The 25992-nt window shown below is 48.3% G+C and overlaps 2 protein-coding genes across 3 annotated transcripts in view; one reads left to right on the forward strand and one right to left on the reverse strand.

Annotated features, from left to right (window-relative positions):
• AGTPBP1 (ATP/GTP binding carboxypeptidase 1) overlaps window positions 1-25992 on the forward strand; it is a 1139154-nt gene that overhangs the window by 397010 nt on the left and 716152 nt on the right. The gene's annotated exons all lie outside the window — the stretch shown is intronic.
• Window positions 258-16325, reverse strand: LOC147727251 (presenilin-associated rhomboid-like protein, mitochondrial). The gene is made up of 4 exons (XM_086962744.1): window positions 16162-16325; window positions 2966-3218; window positions 813-1206; window positions 258-662 (listed from the first exon to the last, which is right to left on the reverse strand). The coding sequence occupies exons 1-4, from the start codon at window positions 16323-16325 to the stop codon at window positions 289-291; spliced, it is 1185 nt and encodes a 394-aa protein (XP_086818870.1). The 3' UTR covers window positions 258-288.

Here is a 25992-nt window from a genome sequence, read left to right on the forward strand (position 1 = left end):
CATGGTCCGGGTTAGCCTAGTGCACAAGATCAATGCGGATTGCTGCGTGATGTAAATTTGAAAGTGCAGTCAAGTAATACTGCATAATGATAACAGCCACCACTGTCAAATATTAAAAAGTACATTCGGTTTTAAGGGTTTGGCAATGGTGAAATCTTGAGCCCAAGAGTTTATTAAATTAATTAACACATACATACACGCAGGAAGTCCAATTTGTTCTGTACAGCAGATTATACCCCTCAAAATACAAGAAAAATGTGACAAATTACAATGACAACGCTAAAAGTCTCATTTTCCTGGGGTTTTAGTCCTCCATTCATGCCACATTTTCACAAGTGGTTCTCTGTTCTTCCAGATCAGCTCATGTCCATAGGTCACGTACCATATTCCAAAAATAGCTCCACTGAGATGTGCTGCATGATCAAATATCCTCCAACCAAGAATTAAACCTGCGGTATCCAGTGCGATGATGATAGCCTTCAACGCACTTCCAGCTGTGAACGTGAACATAGGAAGAAGAGTTTTTGCTAGTTTAGCTTCTGGCATCTTTGTACATACTGCTGCAAGGACTGTCATAATGGCCCCCGACGCACCAAGTGATGGACCAAATCGTCCTGTGGCCGTTTTAGCAAGGTAGCTGGCAAAACTTGAGAACACCTGCGCTGACAAATAAACTGCGACGAGCTGCTCACTTCCCAATATGGATACTATACTTGAAGAAAAACTCTACAACACATACATATTTGCTGCCATGTGAAACAGGGAGAAATGACTGAATGTTGACAGAATCATCGAAAGGGAAAGAGTTTTTGAGGCCGGGTTAGAAGAGAAGTATTTAATCATTGTGTGCTGCATGGACGGCACTTTCCAGAGACAGAATATTAAGACATTTGCTGCTATAATGCCTACCACCGTCTGTTGCCCTTCAGTCAGGCTGTTCCACCACTTGTTCACCTGTTTTCTGAAAGCCAATTCTTTTTTTGGCCTCCTGGTATCCAGCCAATCTGCCTGTACCTCATCAAAGTAGCTCTGGACTCTGAATTTCAGAGTTTCATACTGCCAAATAGAAGCAGAAGCAAATGCACAACCTGTAAACTCAACAGTAAAAACAAAAGGTTTAAATAGGCGCTTTACTGCATTGGAGGTGGTCTGAAAGACAGTCTCCTGCAATGGTGGAGTCATTTTACTTCTAAAAACTTCAGATGCCTTCTCAGGTTTAAATGCACTTTTTTCAAAATGTTCACATGGCAAGGGAACCTCCTATCAAAACCTTACTATGAGGAAAGCTCCCATGCTGAAATTCGGATATTACCTCTGACTTTTAGCAGTGCCAGTTGAAGATGTGGGTGGGGCTAAGATAGTAAGTGGGTGGAGCCAGTAGAGGAAGTGGGTGGAGCCAGAGAAAAGTAGGTGTGGCCTCCGGCAAACATTTGAGCACCTGCACTTCATATTTTACAAATTAAGCACTGCCAGGATCGAAGGGGATAGGGTATCAAAAGCTGCTGTAAGATCGAGGAGCACCAGCAGGGTTGTCCGCCCTCTGTCAACCTCTGTGCGGATGTTATTAGCCACGACAGTGAGGGCGGACTCAGTGCTGTGAGCAGCACGGAACCCGTGCTGGGAGATGTCAAGAAGATCCGATTTCTCTAGATATGTGGTCAGGTGAGAGTTAAGGTGGGCCTCAAGCATCTTTGCTGGGGCAGGGAGCAGAGATATTGTCCGGAAGTTTTTTAAAACTTCTGGATTGAGCGAAGGTTTCTTTAGAAGGGGCTTTACAACTGCCGATTTCCAGGGGATAGGAAAAGATCCCGCATCAATGGCCATATTCATAACTTGCAGGAGCGGAGGGAGGACAGACTCTCTACAGGCTTTCAAGATTTTTAAAGGGCAGAGATCGAGAGGAGAGCAAGATTTAGTGGCATCGAGAAGGTGATTTAGGGAAGCTGGAGAAATTGGGCAGGGAATCAGAATCAGTGGTTTCCGTGTAGGAGGGGGAGAGGGCAGCGATGTACTATTGACATCTAGTGGTGTATTAAGGGATTTGAGAGAAATGTAAATATCCGAGATTTTGGAATGGAAGAATCCCGCGATGTCGGCGGAGAGCTCTTGCGACTCATTCACTGATTTTATCGATTTGGGAGTGGCCAAGGTGTCAATAATTTTAAAGAGTTCCCTAGAGGATTTCAGCGAGGTGGTAATTTTGTTAAAGTAGTTCTTTTTTTCTTCATCAATAGCTTTTTTGTATTCTCTCAAGGCGGACTTATGTGAGTTTTTCCTCAGGGAATCCGGATGGGCATACCAAGCTCTTTCCTTCTATATAATTTGTACTATGCATGTTTCCTTTTCCTTACATTTTACACTTGCAGGGTCATCTGGACTCTGACATTTGAACAAGACAGGTACAAATGGTATTGCACTAGCCCTCATGAGGAACAGAATACAAGCTCAGCAGCTCTGTTGTGCTCTTGGTGTAATGACTAGGTTTTGGCCAGGCTATTAAAATGTGGTATTAACATGCACAAAAAACAAGCAAAAACACGGCAAGCACTCACAATAACTGTTATTTGCACTGAGTTATTTGTACACACCAGCAGTTATCAATCAGTTATCACTCTGGTCTAAATGGCATTTTTGCGATTTTCTGCTAGAATTAAATATTTGTATGGAAACGTTTAGAACAGACTGCAACTAACTGATATGTTAATGTAATTCCAAGGAAAATGCATATCTAAAAGTGTTAATTGAAGCAGAGTATGGCTTCTGGGTCTCTTCAGTTTTACCAGTTTCTTAATGTTTTGCCCTAATTTCATGGGTAGTGAAAACACCTACGCATCTACATCTATACACCAAGACACCACTTTCAACTTGTCTGAGTGAGGAGGGAGATGATTGAGAATAATGCTCATCAGGTGCCTAACACTGCTGCTAGTTCTCATGTAAAGATATGAAGAGCCACAAAACTCACGGTGTCAAGTCGCCATCGTTCAGGAAGCCAGAGGAGCAATTTTGGGCCACATTTGTGCACAATGAGAGCTGCAGTGATCTCATCAACTTGCTGTAGTAAAGATGGGGATCCTTTGCGGACCCGGAAGCACATGCAGACCGTGTCAGCTACGGAGAGACACGAGAAGGAGAGATCTTCGTTCCAAGGTGCGGTGGAGACCTTCAGACTAAATCGAATAGATCCCGCCCACAAAGAGTCCCCTGTACACAGCAGCCTGCAGAAAAAATCAAGCCAGGCAGCCTCTCCTAATTTGAAAGTCCTTCTACCCCACATACACAAATTCAGTTAACCCTGATTTGACTGGTTTCGCACCGGGTTGATTCTAAACAACATTACAAGTTCTGATTAATAGAGCTGTTTGTCCTGATGAGAACTCCAAAAACATCGCAAGTTCGAAACGCGTAGACTATTAGAGCCATTGAGCCATAAGGAGTCATTCAGAATTGCTCTAAACAATTGTCTTATTTAAGAAAAAAGATTTTTTCTATGGCATTCTATTAATATTGTTATTCCAGTGTAAATATATGAATGTTTTTTGTCTGTGGATGAATGAGAGGGTATGTTCGAATGAGTGACGAATGGAAAATGTATATAATGTAATGTGTCCAAAATGTATAATTTTTATGTGATTGTATAAGTTGTGTACAGAAGGTCTTGTAAATTGTAAAAATTGGTGAAATAATAACCACAATCATGAAGTAAAGAAATCTTGCAAAATAATAAAAAAAGATTGAATCAAAGATAAGTTCTAAAAACAAAATATAGTGTTTAGCTCGTATGTTTTGAGTTTACTGAGAGACGAATTATAGTACAGTATTGGCAATTCTTGTTGTTTATTAGTAGTAAAGATGGTGTAACTGAAATGCTATGATGAACACTCTGTATTACATGCCAGGACATCAGACCATATGGTGCCATCAGGGAGTTGCCAGTAGAGACACAGGAAAAAGTGACATCACAAAGGTGCAGAGAGTCTAACTGCTGCTAGTGCTGTGGACCGATGAAATTCTTTCAAGCATCAGGAGCAGTGAAGTTGCCGGTGGCCGTGAACTGTGTGTTAATGCTGTGTGCAATGCACCATAGTGTAGTGAGTAAAGTCTACTAGTAGAATGTCGAGTGGCTGGTCCGCTTGCTTAGTTTTTATGACATATAGAAAAGTTCTGTAAAGCAAAAGTGTACCGCAGAGCAAAATGTGGTAAACAGTTGAGCAATACTAACAGTTTATTTATTTATTTATTTATGCAACTTGTAGAGCGCGAACAAATGCCCAAGGGCGTCTCGGCGCTGTGGATGAAGCAGAATAATGGGGGAGGAGAAAGAAGTTACTGGTTAAAAAGCCAAGTCTTTATTTTTCTTCTGAAAATGGTTAGAGTGGGGGCAGACCTGATATCGGGTTCAAGAGAGTTCCAAAGTTTGGCCGTTGATACATGGAAACTGCGGACAGGACCTAGGTCGGCGGGCCACCAAGCATCTAGCCAGGTAGGGGTGAGTTTACCAAATGTCATGACCTCAGTTTTGTTAGAGGCAATTTGCTGACATCCAATTGCTGATGGCCAGCATGCCCAGCTGAAAATTGGGCGCTATTTTGTCTCCATTCTCTTTGATGGTGAGGACCAATTGGGTGTCGTCCGCATAGGATGTTAGGCTCATCCCCCAGTCCTTAATGACCCTTGCCAAATCGGTGACATAGATATTAAATAGGGTTGGACTGAGGGATGAGCCTTGAGGGACGCAACAAGGTAAAACCAATTGTTCAGATTGAAAAGTTCCTAGCTGGACCGTCTGAGTGCGGTGGGCCAAGAAAGATGTCAAGAGATCTTTGGCCTTTGCTTGGATGCCAATAGCATTGACACGGTCAATCAGGATGTTATGATCGACTGTGTCAAAGGCCGCAGTGAGATCCTGTAGGATGAGTACTGCCGCTCCCCCTTGATCAAGTGCCATTCTTATCTCATCGGTGGATTTGATGAGTGTGGTCTCGGTGCTGTGATGTTTGCGAAAACCGAATTGGCTGTCGTCTAGGAGGGAATGTTCTTCTATGTATTGGGAGATTTGGAGGTTCATCAATTTTTCGGCAATTTTGGCAGGAAATGGCAGGCTAGCTATTGGTCGATAGTTGTTGGTATCATCTGCATCAAGGTGAGGCTTTTTCAGCAGGGGTTTAAGGAGAGTGTCCTTCCAAATTGCCGGGTATATTCCAGTGGTAAACATATTGTTAAGGATGTTGGCAAGTTGGGGTGCAATGATATCTGAGATAGGGCAGAGAATAGAGGCGGGACAGGGATCTTTGGCTGATCCTGACTTGATGATGTTCATGGTATTAGTGACTAGGGTAGAGTTGGTATTATGGAATTGTGGAAAAATGGGGTGGTCAATGGGGGCTGCAGTGAGGTGAAAGTCTATGTGGGTTTTTTCTAAGAAATTGGTGTATATGTTATTAACTTTGTCAAAGAAAAATTTAGCCAGGTTATTGCAGAACGAGTGGGTTGGGTTGGGGGTAGATTGAGGGGGCAAGTGTGACAGTTTGGCTACCACTTGATAGAGTTCCTTATTAGAATTTTTGGCTTGCTCGATTTGAGCGGAGTAGAAGCTACTTTTAGAATGTAGGATTAGAGACTTATATTGGGTCAGTTCTCTCTTATAGTTTTCCTTCTCTCCCTAGAATAGGTCTTTCTCCAGTGCCTTTCTTTATTTCTGCATAGCTGTCTCTGCTGTCTCAGAGCCTCAGTAAACCAAGGTGCCGATGGGGTACTGCAGTTTTTTGAGGTGGTCTTAATGGGAACTAGTTTATTTAGGGCCAAAGTGAGCCATTTTGAGTATTCTTCGGCTGCGTTATTAGGGTTTTGAGAAAGGTTAGTCATAGAAGTAGACAATTGTTCTCGAAGTTGTTGATGATCAATGTGTTTCCACGATCTAAAGGTCTTTACCATGCGGGTGTTGTGTTCCATGTGTGATGGTGAGTTTGATGGAATGGTAAAAGTTACTGCATGGTGATCTGTCCATCCTAAGGGGAGGATCTCTGTGATGTGTAGGTTATTATCATTAGTAAATAGGCCGTCAAGAGTGTGCCCTGCTTCGTGTGTACTGCCTATGACCCGTTGAGTAAGGCCCAGAGATTCTAAATCAGCTATGAGGGTTTTGGTGCTGTTATTCATACTATTTTCTAAAGGAAAATTAAAGTCACCTAAGATGGTGGATGAGTTGTCGGTGGCAAGAGATTCCAACATCTCAGCAAAGGTGGCTAAGAATTAACTTTTACTACCTGGTGGTCGGTATAAAAGGACACCTTTAAAGCGTTGGGAGGGGCCCAAGGCAACGGAGAACTGCAGAGCCTCACATACAGAGAGTGGAACAGGGTTAATCGTGGTCTTGAACTGGATGCGGTAGATTAAAGCAATTCCTCCTCCGGTTTTTAATTGTCTATCTTGCCTAAGAATATTATAGCCTTCGGGAGTGGCTATTAGGAGGTCAGGCTCGGACGAGGGGTTAGTCCAAGTTTCAGTAAGGAAAAGTAGGTCTAATTTGTGGGTGCAGATAAAATCAGCAATTTCATCTTTGTGTTTGCTTAGGGATCTGGCATTTATTAATGTGGAACAGTGGTGGCAGATATGCCATAGCATTGGGGCATTGTCTTTAAACATTTAAAACCTATCTTTGATTGCAAGAATTGGTGATAGGCACACCGTAATAGTATCTTTTGCCTTCATGTAGCAGCATGGAGTCTCAATGTTAAGACTTTCAGCATCAACAGTGGCAAGTGTCAAAGACTGGTGGGCAGCTTTGTAAATCCTACATGAGCTGAAGCATATAGTGTTTCTCAGCTTGTTGGAAGTCCATCAAATCTTATGAAGGGGTCAAGAGATTTTGGTACTGCAATGTAACAAGTTTGATAGTTTGCATAGCTTATGATATTGCCCAACCACACTTTGGATGGAGTAATGCAGAAAGTTATGCCACCTTCCTTCTTCTTCGGTACAAAAGGGACCGAGCATCTGAACCAATCAAACACTCACACCCAGTCAAAAGATCTGGGTTTAATCCATCACCGTTCTTTAGCCCACTCTGCCACCCCAGTTCAGACATGGCTATATGCAAATCAGTCTGACCCTGTGCCTCATGGGAACAGTCCAGCCCGAACTGCCAAGCCATGTCTTCCCTGGACCGGAATCAAGCATCCTAGGACCGTTTTCTGGCTATCAGCCGTCTTAAGCCAGGATAGCTTGACTCCAGTGGTGTGGAGAGCACATGACTCACGTCTGAGCATACCCTTCCCACTCGGGGTGACAAATGCAAAAACAACAATTGATGGACAGAATGCAGAACAATGTCATACATTCACCCCAGTACAGAGATCTGGGCCTAAATCCATCGTTTTTTTGCACTCCACACCACCCCAGTTCAGACATGGCCATATGCAAATCCGCCTTGACCCTATGCCTCATGGGAACAGTCCAGCCCGAACTGCCAGCCATGTCTTCCCTGGACCGGAATCAAGCATCCTAGGACCGGTTTCTGGCTATCAGCCGTCTTCAGCCAGGATAGCTTGACTCCAGTGGTGTGGAGAGCACGGGACTCACGTCTGAGCTTACCCTTCCCACTCGGGGTGACAAATGCAAAAACAACAATTGATGGACAGAATGCAGAACAATGCATACATTCACCCCAGTACAGAGATCTGGGCCTAAATCCATCGATTCAAGCAAGCCTGGCTGAAGATGGCTGTAATTCCAGAAACCGGTCCTGGGAAGCTTGATTTCGGTCCAGGGAAGACATGGCTTGGCAGTTCGGGCTGGACTGTTTCCATGAGGCACAGGGTCAGACTGATTTGAATATGGCCATGTCTGAACTGGGGTGGCGGAGTGAGCTAAAGAACGATGATGGATTAAACCCAGATCAGTTGACTGGGGGTGAGTGTTTGTATTGTCAACGCTCAGTCCTTCATCCCCTTTGGTTTTTCTTTGTTCGCCCTAAGTTGGCAGGGTATGCTCAGACGTGAGTCCCTTGCTCACTTTGCCACTGGATTCAAGCAAGCCCGGCTGAAGACGGCTGTAATGCCAGAAACCGGTTCTGGGAAGCTTGATTCCGGTCCAGGGAAGACATGGCTTGGCAGTTCGGGCTGGACTGTTTCCATGAGGCACAGGGTCAGACTGATTTGCATATGGCCATGTCTGAACTGGGGTGGCGGAGTGAGCTAAAGAACGGTGATGGATTAAACCCAGATCAGTTGACTGGGGGTGAGTGTTTGTATTGTCAACGCTCCGTCCATCATCCCCTTTGGTTTTTCTACCTTCCTTCTTCTTGGCTTATCCGACACACAACTGTACAGATGGGATAGTTGAAATAATGTTTTCAACAAGGGTATGTAAGTGTGTGTTTTGGAACTAACCTTACTGCAATATTGTTTGCAAACAGAAGGATGGGACATGTAAGAAAATATGCTGGAATATAAACAGGAAGTGGCATGAGGTCTGAATGATTCGGACATGCATTTTCAAAAATAAATTACTTCACCAGCATTGTAACTTTCATATATTTATATGCTTGAACCATTTCCCATGGCTAGGGTGGGGATGGCTGGCAATCTTAAACAGCAGTAAACCGTGTTAAAATTGCCATAGGCCTCAACAATATTTGTTTAGGAGCACATCTACCTCTTTTTAAACAATCCAAACTTGATCCTATGACGTGGTAGTGCTAACTCTCCTACTCCCCCTAGGGGACCGCAAAGTATATTTTAAGTGAGCTTCTGACCAGAGAGGATGGGGTAGCATGTGAATATTTGAAAGATGCCCACACTTGGGACCAGGACTTACAGGTAGGTAACTAATTTCTTCTCCAGGATTGGATATTTCATATATTCACATGCTTGAATCAAAATAGTAAGCAGTACATCATAACAACTTATTCAAATATAAGAAAGTAGAAAGCAGACTCAACTTACTGAGGGACTGCTTGTCCGACTACTGAGTTGGCTTCTGCGTTCACATCAAGGAGGTAGTGCTTTGTAAATGTGATCCTGATACTCTGGGAAGCTGCATGGCAGATGGTTTGTAAGGATATACCAGGTTGGAGTGCAGCAGTCATAGCTGGGCTTCTGCTGGAATGCTCTATCGCTCGTCTCTGGAGCAGATACTTGGCTTTTCCTTGGTAGAACAAGAGGCAGGCCTGGAACCAATGTGCTAGCCTCTGCTTTGACATGGGTAGAGGCCGTCCTTGCTGGTCAAGGATACAAACTGTTGGTCTGATGAATGTATGTCCTTTCTTTTGTCAAATTAAAATCGAATACATATGCGCACATCGAGTGAGTGTAATGATTTGTTGCTGACGTTGTAGGGTTAAGGAAGAATGAACGTGAAATGACTGGTCATTCAGAAGGAAGTTGGTAGGGACTTTAGTTATGAATTTAGGGTCGGTTCATATGATGACTTTTTGTTCCTGGTGAATCGGAGAAAGACTACTTTTACCGTGAATGTCTCCCACCCTCCTTGTCAATGTAATCACTAGGAGAAGTGCCATCTTCTAAGAGATTAACTTTTGCTGTGCCTTGTGGATCAATGCAAAAGGAGGGTAGCATTAGTTGCCGTGAATCAAAAGTAACTGGGTATCCTCTTTCCAAGCAAACTAACCAAGGACCTTAAACTTTGGTTATTTCCTCGGATTCTCTGATAATTGCATCAATCATCCTTTTAGCTTTGCAGTGTATCCTCCATTTAAAGTTTTAGCCAATCTGTCCACACTTAAGATTTGTTCAGTAGTTATTTTCTTTGCTACGGTATGAAATTGGAGACTAGTGAAGGACCGTTTTACCCAAGGTAGTTTGGACTTTTCATGTTTCTAATATGAACTGAGGTACCCCGTTGTTGGCAAGTTACAAAATCGGAACTGTTCCTCTGACTTGACCCTTACTCAGACCATCTTTATTTTTACCACAAACTATTCTTATTTAATTGGTCTCAAAAGGAATAAGTAGATGCTAGGCCAGGAGTACCTTTCTGTTGTTAGATGTGATGTAGAGTAGCAAAGGCAGATGGGCAGAGTAACTAAAGCAGCACAAGAAATAGCAGGGGGCAATATTTTATTTTTATGCATACTTGCTTTGTCTACTATCGATTGATATTCATTTGTATGTCACATGATGCTCCTAGGTCGTTGTATCCGGTTTTTGTAGCCTCAGTATTTTTATCCGGGATCTGTTAGCTGCTATATTATTATACTATTTTTTTTTAATTAAGCCCCTCCTTTTATTACATGTCCAGTGAAAATGGACTGTGTGGGAACACATTTTTTTTGTCTATTTTAATTGATCTTTCTAATCTATAAAATCTTATTTCGCAAGTATTATTAATTTCCTGCCTATAATGTTTGTACATGCTTTTATGGTTTAAAGAAACGAAATAAAGATGAGCTGAACTGAACTAAACTATAGCAGTAAGGATCCTGTTTGACACTGCAGTTCTGGAAATGCAGAACACTATTGCTTTTGTTTGGTGAACCCATATTCAACAGCCACATCACTGATTCCGGCGGACACTCTATCAGCAGCGGCCCGTGTAGGTAAGACCGGTGGGACCCGGTGGGGGAGATTTCGACAGACAAACACGAGGGAGAATTACTTATTTATTTAATTTTCCCTCATGGTCGTCTGTCGAATCCCCCACAACCCTGCCCCATGCTCTTATCTGCATGGGCCGCACCTACACTCTGATCTTCAGCACTAGTGTAACTAGCAGCAAGCCACAGTTAGTTAGTGGCCAGGGAGTGGGATACATAAAGTGGTTGAGGAAGAAAGAAGATGGGGCACACAGTTTATATGTACCGCCCTCAAAACAGCATTGAAATTGTGGCACCTGTAATTTACATAACAGGACACTTAAAAATTGTCTGCTTAATTTACCCAATCATTTTCGGACACATCCACCATGTGGGCTACCTTAGCAATGTTGATAGATGTCAGTTGTGTTGATAAGCAAGCACTTAATCTTTTATCAGGCTTAGTGGATCAATTCCATTTTCACCTGTCACCCATGGTGCCATACAAAGATCTATGCAGTTAATGCATTTGTCCCATTAGCCACCATTCCAGATTGTTTGGCTGCACAACTCCCTACTGTCGACATACCACCCGACTTCCTAACTCCCTATAAATGAAGACAAGGCGCAGCATATGAGCATCACCACTTGCACAATGACGTGAGTTCCATTCTTTCTGCAGCTAAAGACACGGAACCTGGAGCTTTGATCCCAACTTGGTTGGTCTTCTGATGGCTCCAAACAACTTTTCACAGTGTTCTATGGTAGGAATCCACCACCAAAAAGGCAGGACTCAAGCAGTGCTGAACTGCAGTAAGCAGATATCAGTCATAAGCCACACCGCAAGGTGTGCCTTTAGTACTTGGGCTCCAACCACAACTCTAAGTTATGTGACCAATACGCCTTAACACTCCCAAAGGTAATTTGAGACCAGGAAGCGACCGATTCTAGTCAGGAGGCAGCTCCAGCGACTGCTCAATTTCCCGCTGAAAGTTTTATGGTAAGTCGAAATCACAAGTAAAGCAGAAATCAAACCCATCCCACAACTATAGTTTAACTCCTGTTTAATGCAGGTTCAATATATAATAAATTCATTTGTGACAATAGTTCAGACAACGCTGTGTGTGGAAAAAAAGTCGTAGAAGTGACTTGGATACAGATAAAAACAATTCCTAACATTCCCTGGTTTATATAACAATCTATAAAGTCATCAATTTTTCCCTTTGGATCTACAGTTCACCACAGTTGTCTGCCAGCTAATATTCAATCATACATACATACTCAAGATCTCATGTACATCAAATTCATACCCCTAAACCTAAGCAAATCAAGTGCCACAATAATTATAAATACTTTCAAATCTTTAATAAACAATGTTTTTTCACATTACATCACAAAATATTATATCAAACAAGCCGTTCTAGTAAAAAAGTGAAATGCGTCACATAAAAGAAAATATCTAAAAGAGTTTCCCCCTCTTATTGTTAAAATATGAATGACATGGCGAAATTCAATTTAAAATCAACACATGTATATCGATGAAATAGGAAGAAAACACTTAAGACAATAACATCTGTCTTTAACTTTTGATAATTTGCGCAAATCAACAGCACAGAACCACAATTTATTGAGAGTCCTTGTCTAATGCGCTTATATGTTTCTCAAATTTAGCACTGTATAGGCGTCAACGTATTTTCGTGGTTTAGGGCTTATGCCAGTGTCAATCTTCTTAACCAGTGATACAACAGACAGGCCAGTCCTTTTGGGTCTGTGAACAGTGCAACAGCAGACATCACGCAGTGCAGCTGGGCCCTAGCCCTTCAACTCCTCTCTACCTGCTACAGCGGCCGCCATGCCTCTTTAGTTTATCCTCAGCAGTCCACGCCTGACTGATTAGAGGCAAAATTCAGTATTTATTCTTTTTTCGGTGATCCTTTATGTGGATGTGGAGATTGAGCAGTGGCAGTTGATAACTTTCGACCTTCCTCCCGAAGTCTGTAATGTTATTCTGGCAGCCAATCGTCCCTCCACCAAGACGGTATATGCCTGCCAATGGAAAAAGTTTGCATCATATTGTACAGAAAGGTCTATTGACACTCTTTCTTCCTCCCTTTCTGATATGTTACTTTTCATTTTGACCCTTGCCCAGCAGGACTCTGCTCTGGGGACTCTGAAAGGCATTTTCTGCCTTGTCTGCCTTTTTTGCGGACCAACCCTCCTTATTTAAATCTCCGATTGTAAATCGATTTCTCAAAGGTCTTGTACATTTGCTCCCATTTTCCCCTTTCATGATGCCTCAGTGTGACCTTAATTGGGTTCTCACATTTCATGTGAATGCTTCCTTTGAGCCTTTGCGTAATTGTCCCTTCAGGTTGCTCATCATCTAAACAGCCTTTCTTGTGGCCAATAAATCGAACTGGAGGGCGAGTTAGCTACAACTTTCATAATCTAAGCCTCCTTTCCTATCAGTTTTTACTGACAAACTGGTCCTTTGCACCAAAGCCTCTTTCCTGCTGAAAGTGTTAACACCAATTCATGTGTGTCAATCTGTCACCTTGCCACCTTCTATGCTCCTCCACATCCCCTCCACTGTCTGTACCCGATAAGAGGGTTGTTCTGCCATGACCGCACAGGAGAGTTCTGGGTGGACGGCCAACTCTTCGTGGGGAATCGAAGAACGGTCGGGCAGTGCAGAAACATACCAACTCTTGATGGTCATTCTCTGCATCAAGATCTGCTACAGACTGGCAAAGAAGCAGCCTCCTGAAAGCTTAAGAGTTCATTTAAACAGAGCTAAGGCTGCGACTGCGTAAGCCCGTGGCATTCCAGTCCTGGACATGTCAGGCAGCAAAATGGGCATCCCTGCACACGTTTATCCAACATTACTGTCTGCACGTGTTTATCCAACATTACTGTCTGGACTGTCAGGTCCGCTTGGAAGGGCACTTCGCCTGTTCAGTCCTGCAGGACTTCTTAGTCTAAATTTGTTCGCAGACCCTCCGGGGATGGTATTGCTTAGATATCTATTCAAAGGTAAGGAATCTGTGGCTAGATGTCTCAATCAGATGAACAAGTTACTTGCCTTCAGTAACTCCTTACCTGGTAGAGACAATATTTATCCTAAGTTCCTTACCAACCCACCCTTTCTCCCCGCTCTGCGGACAGATTTCTAGGGTCAGGACTGATCCCTTTCAGGGTCCTAGTTTTGACACACCAGTGTCTTTGCACTTCATGGCTCAGCGCTTATGCCGTGGAAAGTCACGAAAAGTAACTGATGCCAATGCACCGAAGTGGCGGCTATATACGTAACGCAGACGTCCCTTCAGACACGGACGCCGCAACGTTTAGCTGACCAACGCCACCTACTGGCGCTCTGGGGTACTGCTTACGATAAATCTTCCGGATCCAGTCCGATGCCTAAGGAAATTCAAAGGTAAGGAATCTTCAGCTAGATATTGTCTCTACCAGTTTAGACGTTACTGAAGGTAAGTAACTTGTTCATCCTGCTGCAGAAGGTACACCTCTTACCCTCCAAGGGTGTCATTATACAGATACCGGACTTGGAGAGAAGAAATGGTTGTTATTCATGATACTTTCTGGTCCTGAAAAAGTATTGGGATCACAGGTCATCCTGGACCTTACCCTTTGAATTCCTTCCCGGGAAGGACAAATTCTAAATGTGCATATTGGCTCAGATCATGTGCGCTCTGGACTCGGGACACCGCATGGTGTCCATGGACTGGCAGGAGGTGTATTTGAATATACCCAACCTGCAGTCTCACAGGCATTAGTCGCTGCTCGATGTGGGCCAGGAGCTCTTTAAATTTGTTGTGTTCACTTTGGCCTCACAGATTCCCCCTTGGATGTTCCAGGTCGTACCTCATCGACTGACTGCTTAAAGTGTGCTTGCCGCAGTTAGTTGTAGACAACATCTGTATGACAGTCTTTCAGGATAAATGAGCTGAAGTTCCACCTGCTTTCCTCACAGAGGCTTCTATTCAATGGGGCGATGCTGGATATGGTGATGTTCAAAGCTTTTCCTCCCCTGCAATGAGTCGGGCACCTCCTAGATATGATCCTGATATTTCCGACTCATTACTGTATCCTGGTGAGGATGAATATGGGATTTCTTGTAGGCCTGGGCAGTTGCGGAACACTGTAAAGTCAGCCAAAAGCTCTGCCGTGCTACTTGGAGTTCCGCAAGCAGCAGAGTGCATTTGGTCATGCCGTTTGTGTTTATTTTAACACAACGTGGGAGGGCTCTGCTTCTTTTCTTGGCACTCAAGTAGATATACTTCTGTAGTAGGGGATCTCTGTGTATAGTCATAATCTAGTGAATAGTCCCGCCCATGTGCGTGGACCCCGGAGCAATCAAAAATAATCTCTTAAGTTGTCGAAAAAAATGCAGAACTGCAAAGACACTTAAGAGAGAATTTAAAGACAGATAATGCAGCCTATATTCACAGGCTACACTGTCCAGTACTTTAACTAGAAATTCCACCAAAAATCCACACAAACGGCACAGCCTGCCCAGTTTCCTCCACAGAGAAACCTGCCTCTACCAGCAAAAGCCTCTGGAATGATAGAAAGGAAGGAATGGACAGACAAGCCTCATAGGCTGCCATTATGTGGCTCAAACAGGATACTGTGCCTTTAAGAGAACTCTCCACAACTTCTCCCTGTATCCCAGAATGCACAGCAGGTCCCTTTTACTTTCAGTTCTTTTTTCCGGCTCCTGCAAGCAGGACCCTGGAGCATTGAGCTCTCCCTTTCAAGGGTTTATTTAGTGATTTTTTCACTTTTTCTTGTGTGTAGTGCTTTTATTAAGTACTAAGCCTGTTTTCTACCCTGTGGGTGCCCTGTATTGTCAAAATGCCTGGCTTATTTAACAATTGCCCAGAGTGTGATAGGAAGAAGGCCAAATCCGACCCACATGGAGAGTGCATCGTCTGCCTTCCCTCCTCCCATGTCCCAGAGGAGTGTGACATCTGCCAGACCTTCTCAGCCAGGACCCTGAGAGAGAGGATGAAGATCAGGCTCAAAGGCCTCGAGGACAAACGTCAGAAGGCACAAGGTGGGTCAGGGCATGCTTCATCTGCCCATGCTGAGGCCTCTGGGGGGCACCCCAGGGGCAGGAAGTCCAGCAAGCGTCCCCATACTCCTCCAGCGTCGATTGTGTCGACTACGGCGTCAAGGGGGATGACAGCAGTCTGTTCCCCATCTCCCCGGGGCTATGGGGAGAAGCGGCGCCGACGCTCGACGTCGAGGGAGCTGAACAGACCACTCTCTACGGCATCGTCGAGTCATCGACGCCGAGAAAAGGCCCGGCGTCGGCACTCGCCGTCGAGGCGGCACCGCCGTTCGCCGTCTGCGAAGAGGAGAAGGTCGGAGTCGAGGGGATCCTCGCCGTCGAGGAGGCGTTCGCCGTCGAGGAGGCACCACCGGTCGACGTTGAGAAGACATTCCTCGACGTCAAGGCGGCGTTCTTTGACGCCAAGGAAGCGCAGGAGGAGTCCTGACGCTAGGAGGTCGCCGATTGGTTCGCCATCGTCGCCAAGGAAGAAGACAAAGTCACCGGTCTCGGTGTACTCAGTGGTGTATGCACCTTCTAAACCTAGGTCGCCTACCCCTTCTCCTTTGCCAAAGGGTCCGCCTCCGCGGAACCCCACTCTGCCTCCACCACCGCCTCATGGGCCGGCTCCTCGTCAGTCACCGCCACCTGAACTTCCGCCACCGCCTCTTCCTTCCGTTCCTCCACCGGTGGCTCCACCCCGGACGGCCTCGTTGCCATGATATCCAACGCCGCCTAAGGGGACCCCTCAATCGAGGCTCCCGGCCAGGCCGCCATCGCCTGCTCCTGCGAGGCCTGCGGATCGGCCGAGGCTGAGAAGATCGCGCTCCCGCTCCGGCCGGAGAGGGAGATCGCGGAACCGTGGCCGGTCGTCATCTCGATCTAGACGACGCCACAGGAGGCGCAGATCCAGATCCCGCACGGGTTCGTCCACAAGGGAATATTCACCAACGCTGTCGGAGTCTCCGGGGACGAGGGTGTCGCCGGTTGACGACATCGTCTCTTTCCAGGAAGTGCTGTTGAGGGGTGCGGCTAAGCTAGGGATCACTGTGACAGTGCCAACACCTACGACGTCCGTGATCTTCGAGACGCTCCACAAGAAGCATCTGTCTCGACCGCTGCTGCCGTTGGTACCCGGATTGGTAGAGCCCGCCACGGAGTTGTTTCTCACTCCGGCGGTGACGAAGGCAGCTCCCTCCAGGCTCCTCAAGAAATACCGGGCTCCGGAATCTTACCCGGCTTTTCTTCGGATTGACCCGACACCAAACTCCATCATTGTGACAGCGGCTAAGAAGCAGCATGCCACCACTCCTTCTTCGACAGTACCGCCTGATAAGGACAGCCGTTGGCTGGACTTGGCGGGAAGAAAGGTCTGTGGGACAGCATCTACCACCATGAAGGCTGCAAGTGCCGGGGCTCTGCTGGGGCGATACGATCGTGCCCTATGGGAGTCCCTCCAGCAGTACGCTGAGCTCCTTCCTCGTGACAAGAAAGAGGACTTTCTGGAGATATTAAATGAGGGGATGCTGGTGTCGAACCAGATCATCAGCGCGGCTGCTGATGTATCTCTCCTGGCGGCGCATGGATACTCCCACGGCATCAACCAACGGCGTCACGCTTGGCTTCGCCTCACCTCACTCAAGCCGGAGGCACAACAGCGGTTGGCCAACCTGCCTTTCTCAGGGGAAACCCTGTTCGGCAAGCATGCGGACGATGAAATGGCCCGTATGAAAGCAGAAGCCGAAACCCTGACGGCTGTCGGGTTACAGAAGCCTGAGAAGAAGAAGAACTACCGCCCGTTCCAGAGACGGTTCGGAGCTTCAGGCAGAGGGCGAGGGCAGACTTCGGGGCAACAACAACAGCAGCAGTTCCGGAAGCCCTTCCAGAAGTGCCAGAAGGGCAGAGGAGGTCAACAGTCAGCAGCAGCGACCAAAGGCCCGGCTGGGTCTAGGCCCTGAGCGATTACTTCCCCTACATCCGTTACCCACTCCGGTGGGGGGAAGCGTTCAATTTTTTCTGGCAGAGTGTAGAAAAATTACTCGGGACAAGTGGGTGCTGAATATTGTTTGCAATGGATACAGTCTTCGGTTCACCTGCCCGCCTCCAGCTATTCCGCCGGTGAGCTCGCAGTTTCAGCTGCGCGAGCTCCAGGCAGAGGCCGACATCCTAATAAGGAAAAGGGCGATAGAAGACGTACCTCGGCCTCAAAGGGGAAGGGGTCTGTACTCACGGTTCTTTCTGGTTCGCAAGAAGGACAAGAACGAGGTCAGGCCCATTCTGGACTTGCGGCAAGCAAACAAGTGGATTCGCAGAGAGAGATTTCGCATGCTGTCGTTGCAGCAGATTTACCCTCAGCTGCAACAGGGAGACTGACTTTGTGCTATAGACCTACAGGATGCGTACTTCCATGTGCCCATTTCACAGAAACAAAGGAAGTTCCTGCGATTCCAAGTCAGCTCCAATCATTATCAATACACAGTGCTGTTATTCGGGCTGAAGTCTGCGCCCAGGACATTCTCGAAGTGCATGGCAGTAGTAGCTGCACACCTGCGGAAGAACAAGGTGTTTGTCTACCTGTACCTGGATGACTGGTTGATCAAGGCCTCCTCCTTCTCGGAAGCTCAAGCACACTTCCAGAAGACGTGCGTTCTATTGAACAAGCTGGGGTTGCACATCAACATGTCCAAGTCTGTCCCGACTCCGGTCCAATGCATACAGTACTTGGGAGCCTCCATCAATACGCTGTCAGCAAGCGTGTCTCCTTCGGAGGAGCGACGGTTATCACTCCTTCAGAAGGCTCAGGCTCTTATGACCGCTCCATCTACAACAGTGAGGACGGTGTTTTCTCTACTGGGGTCGATGGCCTCTTGTATCTTCCTCACGCCTCACGCACGGCTGCACATGAGACCACTGCAGGAGTGCTTGGAGGATCAGTGGGATCAGAGGACTGGTTCTTGGGACGACACGATACGAGTGTCTCTGCATGCTCTTCAGTCTCTGAAGTGGTGGTGTACAGCGGAGAATCGCCTCAGAGGGGTTCCCTTCCACAAGGACATTCCCACACAGACGATCGTGACGGATGCGTCTCTCCACGGCTGGGGAGCGCACTCCGGAGACTTACAGATTCAAGGGACTTGGTCTCCGACGGAGTCCACGTACCACATCAATTTCCTGGAACTCAGAGCTGTACACTTGGCGCTGAAGGCCTTTCATCCGTCCTTTCAGACCAACTCTCTGCTTGTACAGACGGACAATACGACCACGATGTATTACCTCAACAAGCAGGGGGGCTCGAGATCTCGCACTCTGTCGCAGGAGGCGCAGGCGATCTGGCACTGGCTTCTGGCCAGAGGAGTGACGATAGCGGCTGCCCATCTGCCAGGTGTGCAGAATGTTCAGGCGGACGCACTGAGCAGACTGATTCAGGAAAACCACGAATGGGTCATAAACGACGAAGTGCTAGGAGAAGTCTTCGGAAGGTGGGGGACTCAAGACGTAGATCTGTTCGCCTCCGCCGAAAACAGCAAATGCCGAGACTTGGCATCCAGGTACTACCAACAGGGGACGTTGGGGAATGCCCTATGGATCGACTGGTCAAACAGCTTTCTGTACGCTTTTCCACCCATTCCCCTGATTCCGGCGGTGCTCATCAAGCTGCCCCGGTCCAGGGCGCGGATGATACTGATTGCCCCGGAATGGCCCAGACAGTGGTGGTTCACGGACCTACTTCACCGGTCTCTCCTTCCTCACATACGGCTTCTGGCAGGCCGGACCTTCTCACGGAGTTCGGGGGGCAGATGGTGCACCCTAACCTCTCGTCTTTGAGTTTGGCGGCATGGCTCCTGAGATAGTGCAATATGGCCATTTGAATCTACCCGAAGATTGTATGGACATACTGAAGGAGGCTAAGCGACCTTCCACTAGGACTTCCTATGCTTACAAGTGGAAGAGATTCTGCATCTGGTGCAAGTCCAAGAACTATTACCCTACGATGTGTAAGGAGGATGTCATCCTTCCTTATCTTCTACATTTGGCGCAGTCTGGCCTTAATTTCCATTCCATTAAGGTTCATCTCGCTGCACTGACTGCCTACAGGAAATGCCCTTCACAGACTTCCTTCTTCCAGATCCCTGTGATCAAAGACTTTTTGGAAGGCTTGAAGAAAGTATTCCCTCCTGTCCGGCTTCCTTCGCCTTCATGGGAATTGAATGTGGTGCTGTCCAGATTGATGAAGGAGTATTTTGAACCTATTCATAAGGCTTCGTTGCAGCACCTGTCCTGGAAGGCGGCGTTCCTCGTGGCCATCACATCGGCCCACAGGGTGAGTGAAATTCAGGCGTTGTGTTGTCAAGAACCTTATACTGTATTTCATGCTGCTAAGGTTGTTATGCGCACTCACCCTAAATTTCTTCCCAAGGTTATTTCTGATTTTCATGTCAACCAGATCATAACTTTGCCTACGTTTTTTCAGAATCCTTCATCTCCAGCGGAACGGTCTCTACATTCCCTGGATGTTAGGAGGGTGTTGAAATTTTATCTGGATAAAACCAAAGATGTTCGTAGGTCAGACCAATTGTTTATCAATTATGGATCAGTCCGGACCGGTCTTGCTACCTCCAAACAGTCCATTTCTAGGTGGATTGTGTCCTGTGTACAATTGTGTTACCAAAAGGCTAATAAGACCTTAGGAGGTAAACCCAAGGCTCATTTCACCAGGGGCAAAGCTGCCACGACTGCTTTGCTATGTAATGTTCCAATTGCAGAAATCTGCAAGGCGGCCACTTGGAAGTCGGTCCATACCTTTGCTAAGCATTACTGTCTGGACACTGATGCCAGGACAGATGCTCAGGTTGGGCAGGCTTCGCTGCGAAATCTGTTCGCACAGTAGTGGTGTTATTCTCTTATTCTCCACCGCCGCTTTGGTGTGGGGATGGGCTTGCCATTTTATTCACTTGATTATGACTATACACAGAGATCCCCTACTACAGAAGGAGTAGTTTCTGTCCTGTAACTCCAGTTCTGTAGTAGGGGTATCTCTGTTATAGTCCTGTAAGCTCTGGGCTAGGTTCTACTCTTCACCCTACCGCCATTGTGGCGTCGGGCTCGTCCCCGTCATCCTCCTCAGTGCCCGAGCCCCTTGGTGAGAATAACTCTCCACTCTGGGATACTTGGTCCAAGACCCCTATTTTGGCACACATCACACGCCAGGCCAACAGGTCCTCCTGCAGCTTCTCGTCCCTCCTACTGCTCTGCATATGTGTCCCCTCCGCAAGGGACCACTCTCACACGTCATTCAGCCACCTAGGAATCTCCGGGGCCCTCTGGCCCATCAAAGTAATCGCCACCCTACGCCTAGCCAGCACTAGCATCAATTGCAGCAATTTATAAGCCAACTTTCGTTTCTTTGGTTTAGGTACCAATGCCAACAAGCAGTGTAAAGGCGTCAATGTGATGTGGATCCCTGTCGTGGCACCAATGTGCTCCACCACCCTCCCCCAAAAGAACTGGACCATCGGGCACCCCCAGGCCAGGTGTAGGAACCCCGCTACCCCCACGCCGCACCTGGGACATACATCGCTCCTACCCGGGTAATAACGCTGCAACAAGATCGGAGAGAGATATGTGCGGTGCAGGAAATTGAAGTGTATCAACTTAAAGCGCGCATTACACGAAACCTTCTTTGTAAGGGCCCCTATACGCGTGCGTTGACCCCGTTCTAGCGGGGCGCCCAAATCCGCCTCCCAGGCCGCCCACGCTGGAGGGACCGTCGGAGCAGAATCTCTACGCATGGCCGCAGGGAATTAAGACGATTCCCCCTGCCACAATTCAATATGAAATTCAGGGTATGAGTCACTGAGGGAATCCCTGGATACTGCGTCCAGAGTGAGCGCACCATCTCCCGCAGTCCCTGGTAATGCAGGTACTGTCCTCTACCCAGAGCAAACATCTCCGCCTGTTCAAATGTCAAAAAGGTGTCGGCCGGATATAAGTCTGCCAAAGTCTCACAGCCTCCCTCCCGCCAGGCTTTAAAGGACATCAGTTGTTCCATCAATACCACCGGAGCCAGGATCCAAAGCGGCAAGTCCCTGTGGAAGGGCGCCGCCCGGAGCACCCTTTCAGCAAAATGGTGCCAAACGTTCGCCGTATGTCTCACGATTGAGGCAGAGTCCCGCTCGCCCCCCTACCTCTCAACAACGCCACCTGAAGCTCCTGCACCGTCACCCTGCCCACCAATAGTTGTGTTTCCCAGACATCCGAATCCGCAAACCATCTGGCGGCCGGTAGCAGCTACGCAGCGTAATAGTAGAGGTCAAAGCGCGGGGCCTCTAGGCCACCCTCATCAAAAGTTCTCACCACTGTGTGGAGGGCCACCCGACTGCGCCGGTTCACCCAAAGTAAGGACTTAAGGAGCATGTTCAGTGTACGAAAGACCCTAGGAGGGAGGGGGCACATCGTATTTTGCAATATATAAAGAGTCCGAGGCAGCATCACCATCTTAGCGACAGCAAGTCGGCCCATTAGAGACAGCGGGAGGGTGTTCCAAAAGGTCACAGAGCACTGCAGGGACTGAAGCACCCTATCAATATTACAGGCCAGGGATCTTGCCTCCGTAGAAGCCACTTGAATCCCCAAGTAACAAAAACTATCCGACTCCCAACGGAGTCCAAGCTATGGCAGTTCGTCTCTGGGCATCGAACCAAACCCAACCCTGACAACGGATAAATCAGAGACTTACTCCTATTAAGTCGCAAACCCGATGCATTCCCAAACCGATCCAGCTGACTGAGCAACAGGGGAAGCACTACCCTCGGGGCCCGCATCATCTGCATACAAGGAGACAATGTTAAACGTGTCACCCACTTGTATGCCCCATTGCGACATCTCCAGTCGGATCCGGACTGCCAAGGGCTCTATCGCTAGAGGAAAGAGGAGTGGTGAAAGGGGACACCCCTGTCGTGTACCCCGCCTTAACTGCCACTCCTCCGAACGCGCTGTTCCCAGTCGCACCCGGGCTGTGGGGGAGCTGTACAAGATACGGACCCAACGTCAAAAGTTCGGGCCCAGGCCCACCTTACGGAGAACCTCCTGTAAGTAAGCCCAGTCGACGTTATTGAATGCCTTGGCTAGATCAACCGGTACGAGCACCCACTGGTCCTCCAATTCCTTAACCTCATGCATAATATAGTTCAAACGCCTCAGATTCATGGCGGTGTTACGCCCTGGTATAAAGCCGCATTGGTCCGGATGGACCAACTGTGCCATATGTGGGGCCAGCCGGGTGGCCAATAACTTAGTCAATATTTCAAGACAAATTTCTCCACTGGACATGCTACGCGGGAGAGATCCAGCCTCAAAACCCTCGGCATACACCTGTACCAAAAGACGCGCCATCATATCTCCGTACTCCTGGTAAAACTCCGGCGGGAAGCCGTCACTACCCGGCACCTTTGCGCGCGGCAGGCGGACCAAGGCTGCCCTCACCTCATCCGCCGTCAGGGCTGCATCGAGGTCCTTCTGTGCGTCTATGGAGATAGAGGGGAGAGTCAGCCCCTGCAAATAGGGGGAATAAGAGGCCTCCGAGACGTCCGGGTCTGCAGTATATACCTGCTGGAGGTGTGCCCTAAGAACCTAAAGAATCGCCCCTTCCGAGTGTTACACTGTCCCAAGGGCGTCCCGTAGAGCCACTATGCGTTCCGGGGATTGCTCTCTACGAAGGATCCAGGCCAGCAGACGCCCCGATTTGTCTCCTTCTCTATGCAGCCTCTGCCTATATTGGCCAAGGGTGTACTTATCCAGTCGGTCTAAAATGTCATGAACCTTCTCCTGCCCTGCTCGTTCGTCCGTGCGCTGTAGGTCGTCAGGAGACCCCGCAGTCTGGACACGCAAAAGTCCCTCCTCGGCCGGCCGCAAGTCCCCGAGAAGCTGTTGCCGGACCCCTTATGTCAATCCCATACACGCTCCCCTCACCACTGCCTTCAGAGCCTCCCATTTAGTAGCCAACGGCAAATCTCCCACCTCCCAATTGAGGTCTACATAGTCTGTCAGGGCCTTCCCAACATGTGCCCTACCCACGGGGTCACGGAGGATATCTACCGGGAACCTCCAGGTATGGGGTCGGGAAATCGAATCTCCCCAGCGCACCAGACAAACCACCGGGGAGTGGTCAGACAGGAAGCGTGCCTGAAGCGTCACTTCCATAGTCATGTTGCTCTCAGCGTTGGCTACCAGTACTCTATTGAGGCGACTGTGCGTGTTGTGAGTGGGCGAAAAGCTGGTATAGACCTGCAACGTCGGATTGGCAAGCCGCCAAATATGGACAGCTCCTATATTCTCCATAACCTCATGAAGCCTCATTGTCATTCGGGGCTTTGTGCCTTCCCTTGGTGGAGACCTATCAAGAGCTGGTTCCAGAACACAGTTAAAATCACCCAGCCAAAAAAGCGGCGCTCCCAGGTCATCAACCAGGACATCCTGCAGAGCCGGAATAAAAGCCTTGATCGTCCACATTCGGGGCATATGTATTCAGAAGGGTAACATATTTACCATCCAACTTGGCTCTAATCAATAAATATCGACCCTGAATGTCTGCCTCCACATACTGTACTGCGAAGGGGGTCCCCGGCGCCCCCCAAATCAGTACCCCTCTCGCATACGAAGAATAAGAGGAGTGAAACACCTGGCCTCCCCACTTCTTACCCAGCTTCTGCGCCCCCTCCTCAGTAAGATGCGTCTCCTGAAGGCAGGCTATCTCAACACTATGCCTACGGAGCCAAGACAGCACTCTGTATCGTTTCGTACAAGTACCCAGCCCTCTCACATTCCAGCTCACTAATTTGTAACCCATTGTCTTCTATATGGTCCGCCCCCCCATACGGCATTCTCCGTGTACCTCTAGTCACATGCCCGACGTGTCATACATTCGATGCCTACAACATTCCCAAACAACAGCCCTCCTCCCACCCCAACCCCCCCCCCCCCACACCCACGAGCACTACACTAGCAGCAAACAAACCTGCCGACATGCCCTTCCCATGCCGGTGCCAGGACGTACACAGCTTCCCCATCAACCACCCTCACTACCCCCACCTACAGCAAGTTAAGAAGAACAAGACAACCCCCCCCCCACTCGACTCCCCACCAGGCCGCCCAACAGGACCTAAAAGAGAACACCACTCCGACCCAACATTGAAGGAGTGCAACAATCGCCCAACCTCCTAAACCCCACCTGCCCCCCCCCGAGCAGCAACATCACATAGGATATCCCCCCCCGACGACAATAGCCCCCTTACTGTTCACCAATGGTCAAGCATCAAGTCCAGAGTCCCGTCTTTTACGTAGCGCCAGGGCCTCTCCTCACGAAAGTCCCTCTGGCACCTGCCCATGTGCTCCAGCCGTCTCCGGAACCGTCACACTAGTTAGGGTGACCACCTCCACAGTGTGCTGCAACGTGTCCGGCACAAGGATCTCCCCAGGGGAGGAAGGTCGGGACTCCGCCGTCACTTGGTTCCATTCCGCCGAGTCCACGCGAAGGGAACCATCCTCTCCTACCGTGACTCGGACGCCTTCCCCACTCTCATCTGTACGGGGTCCTCGACGTCCTCACAGACTGCGCTGCCTCCTCGGCCTGGTCCCCCACGTGTTGCTGGGTCCCCCCCGTTCTCCAGGAGGGAGGGCATCCCCCCGAATCTCGAGCCATTCCCAAACCTCCGCGGGAGCTTCAAAGAAGTGTGCTCTCCCTTGGGAAATGACCTTCAGCTTCACTGGGTAGAGCAGCATGTACAGCTTTTGTTTGACGGCCAAAAAAGACTTGCGCTGCTCCTGAACCCATTGTGTGTAGTTTGGAAAAATGGACACTCTTGCATTCTCAAAGGTAAGGTCCTTAGATTTCCTTGTCGCTCTTAGGATGCAGTCTCGGTTGCTGTAGTTTAGGATTTTGGTAATGAGGGCCCGCGGAGGGACTCCAGGCCGTGGGGGAGGGACCAACGCTCTATGGGCCCTTTCTATCACAAAGACTTCTGACAGTCCCGCAGGGCACAGTACCGTACGAATCCAGTTCTCAAGGAAACGTTCCGGGTGGCCCGCCTCCGCTCGTTCCGGAATGCCCAGCACACGTATGTTACTGCAACGCGCTCTTCCCTCCGCGTCCTCCGCTCTCCGTTCGAGGGCCTCCGTCGTGGCAGTGAGCTGTGAGAACGTTTTCTTGAGGGAGGATACCTCCCCCTGTAGCTAAGTAATATTTCCCTCTGCATCCGCGACCTTGTCAGCCACTTTGCGCAGGTCAGTCCGCAGGAGGGTAACGTCGAAGGACACCGTCTCAATCTGGCGCTCCAAGGCCGAGTGAGACCACTGTATGGCCTTTAACAGTTCTGCCCTTGAGGGCTCCTTG

This window comes from Lissotriton vulgaris, chromosome 3_1, assembly GCF_964263255.1.
Source record: "Lissotriton vulgaris chromosome 3_1, aLisVul1.2, whole genome shotgun sequence".
Classification (NCBI taxonomy): domain Eukaryota; kingdom Metazoa; phylum Chordata; class Amphibia; order Caudata; family Salamandridae; genus Lissotriton; species Lissotriton vulgaris.

Bases quoted from the DNA above. Each gene is read 5' to 3' on its own strand.
- LOC147727251 (XM_086962744.1), bottom strand. From the start codon at position 16,325: ATGGCAACGAGGCCGTCCGGGGTGGAGCCACCGGTGGAGGAACGGAAG. The intron at 3,219-16,161 runs GTAGGCGACCTA...TTTTTTCTGCAG, and splicing joins CCTTTGGCAAAGGAGAAGGG to GCTGCTGTGTACAGGGGACT. The intron at 1,207-2,965 runs GTGAGTTTTGTG...AAACCTGAGAAG, and splicing joins AACGATGGCGACTTGACACC to GCATCTGAAGTTTTTAGAAG.